The sequence below is a fragment of the Nothobranchius furzeri genome, chromosome 9 (assembly GCF_043380555.1).
Source record: "Nothobranchius furzeri strain GRZ-AD chromosome 9, NfurGRZ-RIMD1, whole genome shotgun sequence".
NCBI lineage: Eukaryota > Metazoa > Chordata > Actinopteri > Cyprinodontiformes > Nothobranchiidae > Nothobranchius > Nothobranchius furzeri.
The window spans coordinates 64,315,542-64,330,169 of NC_091749.1; the positions used below are offsets into that span (position 1 = coordinate 64,315,542).

Below are 14,628 nucleotides of genomic sequence, written 5' to 3' on the forward strand. Positions count from 1 at the left end.
GCAAGCTCTGCTGGATCAGGCTCAGGAAACAAGTGAGAAAGTGAGGGAAAGCCGCAATGATGATGTTTATGAAACCCACAGTATGCTTTAGGAAAAGAATGACCACAAAACCTAACACTTCTTAAAACTGTCAAGCTGTCAGCTGTGACAATAAAAACACACAGTGAAATATTAGTCCTGTTGTAGCGTAAACATTTGTCTAGACAGTGTGCTGCTTTATGCTCCAACTCGGCTCAGGTTGATCTTTCTGAATAAATCACTTACGGGTGCTCCTTGGCTAAGTGCTGGGCCAGAGAAAACGCCGTGGGATCTCGGTCCAAGGCCAGGACTGTGACTTTGGGAGCCGTCTTCAGTATTGCTCTGGTATGACCACCACCTCCAAATGTCATGTCCAGGACCACCTACATGCGAGAAAGAAAGAAAACAACACGTTCTTCTCACAGCCAGACTCCGTAAACAAGATTCATCATCGTCATCACGACGCTAGTTCATCGGTTGAGTGTTTCTTTCTCCGTGGTGGAGAACGTGTCACAACGTCGTGAGAGACGTTTTCTGTCTCATCTGAAGCTGCAGGATTCCTCTAATGAAACCAAAAGTCATCACAGAGTTTAAAGCTGAAATGCTCGCTCGTCCAAGCGTTGCTGCTGTATTTAAATAATCACCTTATTTCTTATCATTTCAGGAGATTTGGTTTCGTCTTTCACATTTTAGGGACTATGACAGGTGGGGAAAAGAGTTTAATGTGGTCACAGAAAAACAAGTTCCATCAAATGAAACCCAACGCTTGTTCCTGAGGGTCTTGTGTTTTTGGCCTGTCGCTGGCGTGTGTGTGTGTGTGTGTGTGTGTGTGTGTGTGTGTGTGTGTGTGTGTGTGTGTGTGTGTGTGTGTGTGTGTGTGTGTGTGTGTGTGTGTTTAAGTAAGTAGCCATTGGTATGCAGTGCATTCTAATCATCCATCCATTTTTGACCACTTATCCAGAGTCGGGTCATTTGGGCAGCAGCCTAAGCAAGGAGGTCCAGACTCTCCTCTCCCCAGCCATTTGGGACAGCTCCTCCGGGGGATCCCCAAGGCGTCCCCTGGTCAGCCGAGATACATAATCCCTCCAGCGTGTCCTGGGTCTTTCCTTAGGTCTCTTCCCATTTGGATGTGCCCGGAAAACCTCACCAAGGAGGCATCCTGACCAGATGCCCAAGCCACCTCAACTGTCTCCTCTCGATGTGGAGGAGCAGCGGGTCTACTCCGAGCCCCTACCAGATGACCAAGCTTCTCACCCTCTCTCTACGGGAGAGCCGAGCCACCCTTTTGGGAAAATTCATTTTGGCCGCTTGTATCCACAATCTCATTCTTTCGGTCACTACCCAAAGCTCATGAGCAGCATTTTGATCAATTTGGTAAAAATGCTCTACAAAAGCATCTCATACTCCACTTTTAATGAAATGTACGTGTTACATATGCAGTCAATAAACATGTGCATTGACACCATTCCCTTTGTACAATGTTTGGGTTTAAGACCATAAGCGTTGGACATTTTCACATCTATGTTCTTTTGACTTGAATCGGTGCATAGTTTTGTTTATTTGTAGCTTTTTCTTGTGGTTTGGATTGTTTACATACTGGCAAAAATGCAAATGAAATGATGCGTAACTATAAGCGTGGTGAGAATGTTCAGTCTGAGTATTAGTCAGATTGTCTGAGGGCGAGGCTAACTTACGTACAAAATGATCCAACCCTCTCTACCGGAGCCGTTTATAAACAATTTGAACTTTTTGGTGTTTTACGAGTTGGAGCTGATATATCCAGTCATCTGCTAAAAAATCAGAGAGGCCATGTGTCTTTTTGAGCCCTCAGTTCATTTTTCAACTAGGTCCTAGAATGCAACACAAACTTGGCTAAGAAAGGGTTTGGGCTCAAACCTTGCAGGATGCATGTGTTCGTTGTGTCGGCTCAAAACCAGGTCTTGTTCACACTAAGTGCTCTGAAGTTAAAAGGTTGATGTGTGTTCACACCTGCACAAACAAACCATAATGGGGTGGGGGAAGGCCTGGTTCTGCTATCAATGGAACACAAGTGTGGAAACGCCCTTTATGAAGCTCTGGTTCACTTCTCTTGGTCTAATAATTCATTATCTGCAAAATGTCTGTCATAAATCAGACCTACAGCTGAGTTAAATTACTTATAATATCAGGCCATGTGTCATGTTTAAATGATTTTCATCAATCCTAATGAAATATCTGTTTGATGCTTTGTTCAAATCATGACAGACCGATGGTACCGCAGCTCTCCATTTTACTTCACTGTAGTGGGAAAATGTACTGTTTTGTGGACTTCAAAGTTATTTATTACCAAACTACATCTATCTATCTATCTATGTATCTATCTATCTATCTATCTATCTATCTATCTATCTATCTATCTATCTATCTATCTATCTATCTATCTATCTATCATCTATCTATCTATCTATCTATCTTCTATCTATCTATCTTCTATCTTCTATCTATCTATCTATCTATCTATCTATCATCTATCTATCTATCTATCATCTATCTATCATCTATCTATCTATCTATCATCTATCTATCATCTATCTATCTATCTATCTATCTATCTATCAATCTATCTATCTATCTATCTATCTATCTATCTATCTATCTATCTATCTATCTATCTATCTATCTATCTATCTATCTATCTATCTATCTATCTATCTATCTATCTATCTATCTATCTATCTATCATCATCTATCTATCTATCTATCTATCTATCTATCTATCCATCTATCTATCTATCTATCATCATCTATCTATCTATCTATCATCTATCATCTATCATCTATCTATCTATCTATCATCTATCTATCATCTATCTATCTATCTATCATCTATCTATCATCTATCTATCTATCTATCTATCAATCTATCTATCTATCTATCTATCTATCTATCTATCATCATCTATCTATCTATCTATCTATCCATCTATCTATCTATCATCATCTATCTATCTATCTATCATCTATTATCTATCTATCTATCTATCTATCTATCTATCTATCTATCTATCTATCTATCTATCTATCTATCTATCTATCTATCTATCTATCTATCATCTATTATCTATCTATCTATCTATCTATCTATCTATCTATCTATCTATCTATCTATCTATCATCTATTATCTATCTATCTATCTATTATCTATTATCTATCTATCTATCTATCTATTATCTATCAATCTATCAATCTATCTATCTATCTATCTATCTATCTATTATCTATCTATCTATCTATCTATTATCTATCTATCTATCTATTATCTATTATCTATCTATCTATCTATCTATCTATCATCTATTATCTATCTATCATCTATTATCTATCTATCTATCTATCATCTATTATCTATCAATCTATCATCTATCTATCTTTCTATCTATCATCTATCATCTATCTATCTATCTATCTATCTATCTATCTATCTATCTATCTATCTATCTATCTATCTATCTATCTATCTATCTATCATCTATTATCTATCTATCTATCTATCTATTATCTATTATCTATCTATCTATCTATCTATTATCTATCAATCTATCAATCTATCAATCTATCTATCTATCTATCTATTATCTATCTATCTATCTATCTATTATCTATCTATCTATCTATTATCTATTATCTATCTATCTATCTATCTATCATCTATTATCTATCTATCATCTATTATCTATCTATCTATCTATCATCTATTATCTATCAATCTATCATCTATCTATCTTTCTATCTATCATCTATCATCTATCTATCTATCTATCTATCTATCTATCTATCTATCTATCTATCTATCTATCTATCTATCTATCATCTATTATCTATCTATCTATCTATCTATCTATCTATCTATCTATCTATCTATCTATCTATCATCTATTATCTATCTATCTATCTATCTATCTATCTATCTATCTATCTATCTATCTATCTATATATATATATATATATATAATGGGTAAATTATTCAGACCTGTCAATTTTTCACTCTTGTTATATTGCAGCCATTTTATAAAGTCTATTTAATCTTTTTTTTTCTCATTAATGCACACACAGCACCCCGTACTGACAGAAAGACACAGAATTTGAGAAATGTACACAGATGAAAGGAAAACTGAAATATCACATGAACTAAAGTATTCAGACCCTTTGGTCAGTATTTAGCAGAAGCACCATTTAGAGCTAATAGAGCGATGAGTCTTCTTGGTAAAGACGTACACCTGGATTTGGGGATCCTCTGCCATACCTCCATACAGATCCTCTCCAGTTCTGTCAGGTTGGATGGTGAACGTTGGTGAACGGCCATTTTTAGGCCTCTCCACAGATGCTCGATTGGGTTTGAGTCAGGGCTCTGGCTGGGCCATTCAAGAACAGTCACAGAGTTGCCGTGAAGCCCCTCCTTCGTTATTTTAGCTGTGTGCTTATAGGGTCATTGTCATGTTGGAAGGTAAACCTTCGGCCCAGTCTGAGGTCCTGAGAACTCTGGAGAAGGTTATTGTCCAGGATATCCCTGTACTTGGCCGCATTCATCGTTCCCTCGATTGCAACTAGTCGTCCTGTCCCTGCAGCTGAAAAACACCCCTACAGCATGATGCTGCCACTGCCGTGCTTCACTGTGGGGACAAGTCATGAGCATTGCCTAGTTTTCTCCACACATACCGCTTAGAATCAAGGCCAAAAAGTTCTATCTTGGTCTCTTCAGACCAGAGAATCATATTTCTCACCATCTCGGGGTCCTTCGGGTGTCTTTTAGCAAACTCCATGTGGTGCTTCATGTGTCTTTCACTGAGGAGAGGCTCCCAACGGGCCACTCTGCCATTTAGCCCTGACTGTTGAAGGGCTGCTATGATGGCTGAATACTTAGGACCATGAGATATTTCAGTTTTTCATTTTATTACCTGCAGAAAAATCTAAAATTCTGTGTTTTTCTGTCAATACAGGGTGCTGCGTGTACATTAATGAGGAAAAAAATAATTTTATTGATTTTAGCAAATGGCTGCAATATAAAAAAATATTAAGGACAGCAAAGGTCATCAACTGCACACTCTGTAACTGACATCTGTACATGAGCACGTGCCTAATGCTACTGGCTAATGCTTAGTGGCGCGCAGCTCAAGTTACATGCAACTCTACGGGACGGGCAGCGGCCTCAGCAAGAGAAAATGATGTCTTGCCTATCACATATATATTATATATATATTATATCACAGTACAGGTTAAAACTATCATTTTTACAGATTTCTGAAAAATCACATAATTCCTAAAAAGCTGAAAACTCTGGATTGCTGCTTTAATTTGTTCCTAATATTAAAGAAGAAAACTAAAAGCTTTTGATGCAAGTTGCAAAAAAATAAAAAATGAATGAAGCTATTTGCTTTGTTTTACTAACTGACGGTTCTGATATTTTACTACAAAATTAAACCGAGGATGTTTATATCAAAGCTGCGGATGGTTACATTCTCACCCATCACCCCTTTGGAAGATCTCTTTATGAAAATGGCTTTAAAGGTGTGACTCACTGAAAATTTATGTTTTAATGATTATTTCTGATTGTAATTGGTTACTCTTGAGTTTTTCGTGCAGGCTGAACATGAAAATAATCTCCTACACCTGTTTCCTGCAATAGCTTCCGATAGAAAATAGATGATGGAAGTCTAGGATTTGAAAAACCTGACAGAGCTACATCACACTGTCACTACACATTCATGGACTCACTCATCTTGACTCACGACGGGGAAGGCTGTTGTTATTTTAGCATCCAGTAAACAGCAGAGAACATCTCAACTAGCTAACCATTAGCATTAGCAACTCCACCACACGGCAGAACTCCTTCAGGCACAGTGTCATGAACTCCTCCTCTTAACCTCCTCTGCGGGCTGGGCTGGCGCTGCACTCCAGTTCCCAGCATGCCTGTCACCGACGCTTCCCGGTGACGTCATCCCGCTGAGCCTATTTAAGGACCTGTCACAGCGGAGCCGGCACTCAGTCATCATCTAACGATAGACGCCAAGCCATTCTAAGACCTAAGACACTAACTCTACGAACCATACGGGAAGAGAACTTCCCACGCTGCCACATATCAGTCTCCATCCACCATTCTCTCCGCGCCTGGGTCTCATAACCACTCCAGCTCAGCCCATCGAACCTGACAGGATGACTGAGTCCCGAGTAGACCCAGCGGAGATCGCACAGCTGCGAGCTGAGGTAGCGCAGCTGCTCAGCCGAGTAGAACGCCAGGAGGCGGACAACGCCCAACTCCGTGTGGAGAACAATCAGCTGCGTGCTGTTACTGATCGCCTCGCATCCAAACTCGATTCCGTCACCGAACTGGTAGTCCAACTCTCCTCAGCCCTCCAACGACAGTCATCTGCCACTCCTAACGTGGTGGAGCCGTATCTAAGTCTCCCAGAGAAATGGGATGGGATTAAAGGATCCCCGGAGAGCATGTTGGCCGTTCTGTCAATGACTTTTGAGTGTCAGCCGGCACGCTACCCGACTTCCTGCTCTCGCGTGGCTCTGTTAACCTCCCTGCTGACTGGGCGAGCCGGTGAATGGGCGGCTGCTCTGTACCATCAGAAGTCCCCAGTCTGCAACGACTATGAAGCCTTCGTGAAAGAACTGAAGAAGGCATTCGTTCATCCCAGCAGCGAGGTCGCAGATGAGACACGCCTGCTCCAGCTTCGACAAGGCTCTCAGACCGTGGCCGAATTCATCTCACGCTTCCGGACCACCGCTGCCCGTCTAACCTGGGGTGATGCCGCGGTGAAGGCTGTGTACTTGGAGGGATTGTCACCCCGCATCCGTGAGGGCATGATTGGTCACGAGGCTCCAACCACCCTGGACCAGGCGGTGAACCTGGCTCTCCAGCTGGACCGCTGCCTCCTCACCAGACCAGGAGTGAGGGCGGTTCCCGTACAATCCCGAACTTTCCCCCGCCGTCAGGAGAACCAACCCATGGAGGAACCCATGCAACTGGGTCATTTGCCCCCCGAGGAACGGGCGCGCCGTTTTCAGGAGGGACGATGCGCCTATTGTGGGGCTCTGGGTCATCCCCGTGCAACATGCCCCATACGCCCGGGAAACGGTCCCTCCGGGTCGGTGTAGGAGCTGCCTCACTCGGAGTTTCCACTCATGCAGCTCCTCATCACACCACCCTCTCGGTCTCCTTCCAGCTGAGCCAAGGACCGGTCCCCCTGGTGGCCCTCCTCGACACCGGAGCTGCAGAAAGCTTTATCGACCAGGGGTTGGTCAACCGGCTCAAGATTCCACTCACCCTCCTCGATCATCGCGCTCCCGTCACCTCAGTGGACGGGCGCCCTCTCATGCCATATCCGATCACGCACCGAACCCAGAACCCCCGGATGACCATCGGAGAACACGTAGAGACCCTTCATTTCTTGGTCATTCACGCCCCTACGACTCCTCTCATTCTGGGTCATTCCTGGTTCCGCCTCCACGACCCTCACATCTCCTGGTCCACCAGTAAAGTCATGGCATGGGGTGTTAACTGTCGCCTTCATCATCCGTCTCCAGGATCACAGCCTAGGGAGACACCACCCAAGGATGTGGATTTAACACTCCTTCCAGGATCACAGCCTAGGGAGACACCACCCAAGGACGTGGATTTAACACTCCTTCCACCCCAATACCACGATCTGGCTCGGGTCTTTGCAAAGGAGCCTACCACCAAGCTGCCTCCTCATCGCCCCTACGATCTGGAGATCAGGCTTCAGCCCGGAACCACCCCGCCTCGGGGTCGGCTGTTTTCGCTCTCCCCGGCAGAGACCCAGGCGATGGACGCTTACATCAATGAGGCTCTCCAGAAGGGGTTTATCCGACATTCCACGTCTCCTGGGGCGGCAGGGTTCTTCTTTGTGAAGAAAAAGGAAGGTGACCTCCGGCCCTGTATAGACTATCGTGGGTTGAATAAAATCACCATCAGGGACCGCCATCCTCTTCCCTTAATGAGCACGGCTCTGGACGCCACTGCCCAAGCCACACTGTTTACCAAGCTGGACCTCCGCAGTGCATACAACCTCATCCGCATAAAGGAAGGAGAGGAGTGGAAAACCGCTTTCATTACACCCACTGGACATTATGAGTACCTGGTCATGCCCTTCGGCCTCTGCAACAGCCCTGCCGTTTTCCAGCGTTTCATCACTGATGTCCTCCGTGACATGCTGGGTCGTTGGGTTTTTGTTTATTTGGACGACATCCTCATCTACTCCCGCACGGCCGAGGAACACACCCAGCATGTTCGAGCCATTCTGTCACGCCTCCTGGAGCACGACTTATTCTGTAAACTGGAGAAGTGTGCTTTTCACCAGGAGTCCACCTCGTTTCTGGGATTCATCATCTCCTCCCAGGGCCTGCGCATGGACCCACAGAAGGTTCAGGCGGTCGTGCAGTGGCCACTACCCAAGACCCTGAAGCAGTTGCAGAGTTTCCTGGGGTTCTGTAACTTCTACCGCCGGTTTATCCGCAACTTCAGCGCCCTGGCGTCACCATTAACTTCCCTGACGAAAACAACCAATCAGCCTCACCCTTTCCGCCTCTCCCCGGAGGCCGTTGCTGCCTTCCATGAGCTGGTCCGCCGCTTTGTAAGCGAGCCCATCCTCCTCCACCCGGACCTAACACGGCCTTTCGTTGTGGAGGTGGACGCCTCTGAGACGGGCGCGGAAGCCGTACTGTCACAACGTGGCCAGGACTCCAAACTCCATCCCTGCGCATTCTTTTCCCGGAAGTTCTCTCCAACCCAGCAGAACTATGGGGTCGGGGACCGGGAATTGTTGGCGATAAAGTGGGCCCTGGAGGAGTGGCAACAGTGGCTCCTGGGTACCCCCACTCCTTTTCTAATCTGGACTGATCATCAGAACCTCATCCATATTCAGACCGCTCGCCAACTCAACCCTCGTCAGGCCCGGTGGGCCCTCTTTTTCGAACCTTATAACTTTCACATCGCCTACCGCCCCGGCTCAAAGAACCTCAAGGCGGACGCCCTGTCCCGTCAACACACCCAGGATCCAAGGCCTCCTGAACCGAGGTCCATCCTCCCGACCGAACGGTTCTTGGCCGCCCTGCAATGGCCCCTGGAAGCCTCCATCCGGGCGGCTCTCCCGGCGGACCCGGCGCCCCCAGAGACACCTCCTAACCGCCTTTACGTTCTGGCCGTGTGTCGACAGGAGGCCTTGAGGTGGGGGCATAGTTCACGGCTCGCGGGACACCAAGGCCAGGCTCGTACCTTCCAGTTCCTCCGCCGGGCCCTGTGGTGGCCCTCTATGATAAAGGACGTGCGTGAATACACCGCTGCATGTGACACTTGAGCCCGGTCTAAGTCCACCACCCAACCTGGAGCCGGGGAATTGCAACCGCTCCCTGTGCCTAAAAGGCCGTGGTCGCACATAGGTGTGGACTTTGTCACGGGGCTTCCCGCTGCCGACCACCTGGACACCATCCTCACCATCACCGACCGCTTTTCGAAGGCTGTGCACTTAGTGGCTATGGCAGGGCTCCCCACGGCTAAGAAAACGGCGGAGCTCCTCCTCGATCATGTGGTGAGGCTCCACGGATTCCCCCAGGACGTGGTGTCTGACAGAGGGCCTCAGTTCATCTCACGTTTCTGGAAGGCTTTCTGTCGGTTGGTGGGCGCTTCCGCCAGTCTGTCGTCAGGCTATCATCCCCAGAGTAATGGTCAGACGGAGAGAGCAAACCAGCAGCTTGGGCGTTACTTACGCTGCTTCGCCTCGTCTCAACCGTCCACCTGGCCTCGTTACCTCCTATGGGCGGAGCTCTCTCACAACCTCCAGACGTCCTCCGCCACGGGTCTATCGCCCTTCGAGACCTGCTACGGATACCAGCCCCCTCTTTTCGACCATCAGGTGCCGGAGGTGGAGGTTCCGGCGGCTCAGGATATGGTCCGCCGCTGCCGTCTCGCTTGGATCAGGGCTCGCGCCGCCATCACCCGGGCTAATACGGAGTACTCCCGACAACACCGCCGCCGCCACCGGCCCGGCCCTGTGTTCCAGCCTGGTGACCGGGTTTGGCTCTCTACCGCAAACCTCCGGTTTCCGGCTGGTTCCAGGAAGCTGTCGCCTCGCTTTTTGGGGCCCTTCCCAGTCCGAGATGTCCTCGGTCCGGTCGCTTACCGGCTGCGCCTCCCTTCCACTCTTAAGGTGCACCCGGTATTCCACGTCTCACAGCTCAAGCCGGTGGTGTCTTCTCCTCTCCATCCGCCTCCGGCCCGGGTGCCGACGCCCCGAGATGTCGATGGGGACCCCGTCTACACCGTCCGCAAGATTCTGGACGCCCGCCGCCGGGGCCGTGGATGGCAGTATTTGGTGGACTGGCAGGGTTACGGTCCGGAGGAGCGTAGCTGGGAGCCTGCCCGCTCGTTTCTGGATCCTTCCCTGTTGGCTGATTTCTGGTCTCGTCGCCCTGGGCCTTCTGGAGCCGTCCCTCGCGGGGGGGTCCTGTCATGAACTCCTCCTCTTAACCTCCTCTGCGGGCTGGGCTGGCGCTGCACTCCAGTTCCCAGCATGCCTGTCACCGACGCTTCCCGGTGACGTCATCCCGCTGAGCCTATTTAAGGACCTGTCACAGCGGAGCCGGCACTCAGTCATCATCTAACGATAGACGCCAAGCCATTCTAAGACCTAAGACACTAACTCTACGAACCATACGGGAAGAGAACTTCCCACGCTGCCACATATCAGTCTCCATCCACCATTCTCTCCGCGCCTGGGTCTCATAACCACTCCAGCTCAGCCCATCGAACCTGACACACAGAGTCTGTGGTAGAGTTGTGCTGCTGTTAGCCAATATTATAGTTTCAGAATATTCAGTATTATATGGAAATTATGATGGCTTATGGCATGTTTGGCAGAGGGATTTAAGCATAAGTTTGGATAGAGATTCATGGCAAAGGATAATGTCCAATATGGGATGATTTACCAGGGAAGCACGAGGAAAGCTGACACATTATAAGATAATCCATAGATATTATTTTACACCGGTTCATCTTTATAAAAATGGGTTTAATGAAGAATAATTTATGCTGGAAATGTAAAAGGCAGGAAGGTACTTTTATTCATTCTATGTGGTCATGCTATGTTGTTCAACCTTTTTGGGAAAAAAATGTTGAATACAATGCAAGAGTGATTGGGTATACAGCTCCCGGAAACTGCTCGACTTTGTTTATTAGGAGACTTGTCGTGTGTACCGAACACATCTACGACGGCAGGGGCCCTGGCTCTTACAGGTTTTATTTCAGCAGCTAGAGTCATACTGCGTAAATGGAAAAGTTTTGAGGCACCTGGTTACAGAGGCTGGATAATAACGATGACGGAGATTGCATCTTATGAATTAATTGCTAAAATGAAGGGAAAAAAAGACTCATATTTTGAAACCTGGAATGATTTTTTGTTTTTTATTGGTAAAAAGATATAAAAGTTGTTGGATAGCATGTTTTGAAATTATTATGAATTGTGGTTGTGAGTGGTTTTGAGCTAGCCTGTGCTGTAAGGGGGGGGGGGGGGGTATTTGGGTATTTTGTTTTTGTTTGTATGTAAAAATTTGGAAAACTTAATAAAAAATCTTGAATAACAAATATCAGGAAATAAAGACTCCAAATCCTGCCGTGTTCTGCCACGCTACATCAGCCGACTCCTCCGTGCTGATACAGGCGCTGCGCCTGAGAAGAGCTGCAATCAGCTACACAAACAAGTCAGGGTTATATTTTACCAAAAGGTAAAAACTGAAAAATATTTTGCAGCATCAAATGAAGACTATCCAGCCCCAGATATGAGGATTTGTGGTTATTTAGATAGAACCCTATAATCATTTGCATCATAAATGTGACACATGTGTAGCTTTGTGTAGCATTAAACCAACATGGGTTTTGTAATATGTAGAAGTAACGGCACAATGTGAAGTTAACAACTTCCTTTAGGTTTATAGGACTAAAAATGTGTTCTAGGATGACAGTAATCCGCCAGCTGTTAGCTTGTCAACCCAGTCAGAACTAATCTCTGTTTCACCAAACTGAGGATGTTATTAGATGTTAATTGTTCAAATCCAACACATTAAAATCCCCTTTCAAAGATGTCAACTGCCCCTTTAATTTGCATTTGAATTCCATGTTTAAACGGCTCATATTGGTTGTGCTGCTTGTTAGTTCAGGTGTGATGGGAAACCACTGAGTCTGCTGCATAAATCGAAGTAAATCAACCGAGCTCGACCTGCCAACTCTGAGGCTTCTGGTGTGAAACAAAGTCTTTCAATTCTTGCCTAATGCTCTCAAGCTTCTCCAAAAGAAGTTTAGCTACTTTAGAGTGTGAAAAGGGCTAAAAATAAATGTAAAGCCAGAAAAAGCTGTTAGTTATGAATAAAAAAAAAACAATTGTGAAAAGTGTTGTTTTTCTTTATTCATTTCCTTATTTATTGGCAAGCATTCCAAATGCACTTAAAACACATTATCTTAAAAATCTTAATTTTTTTATTTTAAATGTGTAATATTTATACTACTTAGAGGGTATTTTTATAAAATCTTTAACAATTTCATTCTTATTCTTAATGATGTTGACCTCTACTCTGTGAAATTAAACTAAATGTTTTTGAAAAATTGAAAAACGCCGACCAACTTTCTCATTACTGCATGAAAAACAAACTTTAGGATACATTAAAATAAAAAAGTAGGTTAAAAAGAGAATGAGAGGCTGGTTAAATGATATAATCTAGCATATCAGGAATGATGGAAGAAACCTTTGGAGCAGCAAAATGAAATCCAAACACGTTAAGATCCCAACAGTCAGCTGGCGGCCCTCTGGGTCAGAACCAAACAGGGTGAAGCTGCTTTTAGCCACCATCCTGCACAGAGATGAATCAGCTTCCTCATCAACTCAAATGTGCCCCAACTCTAGTAACTTTTAAAGGTTCCATCATGTTATTTTAAACCTTTGAGAGCAAAGGTAGGCACAGTATATGATGCAATACCACCATTGGCACTATTGTGATGTCATTTATCTTAAATGCGAGTTATTTTTGTCAGCCTTATTTTTGCCTGGAAATAAAGCGGTTTGTTTTAGTGAAACTCCACCCACGCCCGCTCCGACAAAATGTGCCTACAACAGTGTCTTGGGTGAGTCAGTTGCTGTACTGGCTATGGTGGTCCAGTGGTTAAGACGCCTAAATGTACTCTCCATTGTGTCACTATCCAGTCCTTTGTGTCCTGTCTTAACGAGGTGAAGTCTTGGCTAATGGCCAACGTTCTGCATCTGAATGTGGGAAAGACAGAGCTCATTGTTTTTCACCCCAACAGCAGGAATGTGGATCGTTATGTTGATCTTGGGCCTCTTTCTCCATACTCAAAACCAGTTGTTACCAGTTTGGGGGTGAAACTTGATGCAGGACTTAAATTTGATGCTCACATCAATTCTGTGATCCGGTCCAGTTTCTTTCACCTGAGACGCCTTGCTAAAATCAAGCATATATTGTTGAGAGCCCACCTGGAGCGGGTACTGCATGCCTTTGTAATTTCTAGGCTTGACTACTGCAGCTCTCTCTATGCAGGGTTGTGTCAGTCATCACTGCGTCGCCTACAGGTTGTGCAGAACAGCGCAGCCAGGTTCCTGACTGGGACCAGGAAAAGGGACCACATCAGTCCGGTTCTGGCCTCCCTGCACTGGCTTCCGGTTTGCTATCGCACACAATTCAAAATCCTCGTCTTTGTTTATCATTTCTTCCAGGGTGGTGGTTCCCCCCATCTAGCCACGCTCCTGAACAGACACTCCCCATCACGCGCTCTGCGCTCCAAGGCCTGCTCGCTGTCCCTCGTTCTAGGTGTCGTACTCGCGGGGACCGGGCTTTCTCAGTCCTAGCACCGTCACTCTGGAACCAGTTGCCACCCTCAGTTAGGCTGTCCCCATCTCTGCCAGTCTTTAAGAGTCACCTAGAAACACACCTCCTCCGCTTGGCGTTTCCAGAACATGTTTGATTTTGGCCCTCTTTTATGTTGATTTTATTCCACAGTTTTCATTGGTTCACTCAATCCATTGTTTTACACATTTGTCCTGTACCAGAATGTTTCACCTATTTTGTAATTTGTATTTTGTAATTTGAATTGCTTTTATTTTTGATTTATTCAATATATTTACCTTCTACTGTACCATGTTCAGCGCTTTGGGCTTCCTGACAGGGTTGCGGAAGGCGCTTTATAAATAAAGCTTTGATTGATTGATTGATTGATTGATTAAACTAGCACTCTAAGCACTGGACTACCAAGTGGTGACCACACGTGTGCTGGCCAGGGGAGGCAGGTTTCAGACCAGAGAATAGTTTCTGGAAGGGGAGCAGGGTGGGATGATGAAGTTAGTTTCCATTAAGGCTTTACAGGACTTTCAAAGTAAAACTCAAAATTTGCAGCCGACACAGGAAAATGCATGAATGCAGCCAAAACCAGGTATGGATTTTTTTTTTCATGAGGACATAACAATATCACGTGATAAAAAGCCCCAAAAAGTGGATTTTCCATCTAAATTGAAAACTTTTCATTCATTCTTCAGTCTTTGAATAAGCAT

General features: G+C 45.5%; 1 protein-coding gene across 1 annotated transcript in view; it reads right to left on the reverse strand.

Annotated features, from left to right (window-relative positions):
* The window catches only part of mettl15 (methyltransferase 15, mitochondrial 12S rRNA N4-cytidine), a 98,319-nt gene that overhangs the window by 37,280 nt on the left and 46,411 nt on the right, over positions 1-14,628 (reverse strand). Inside the window, exon 3 of the mRNA XM_015953353.3 lies at positions 265-401. Coding sequence (XP_015808839.3) covers positions 265-401 — 137 coding nt within the window. The remainder of the gene's footprint in view (positions 1-264; positions 402-14,628) is intronic.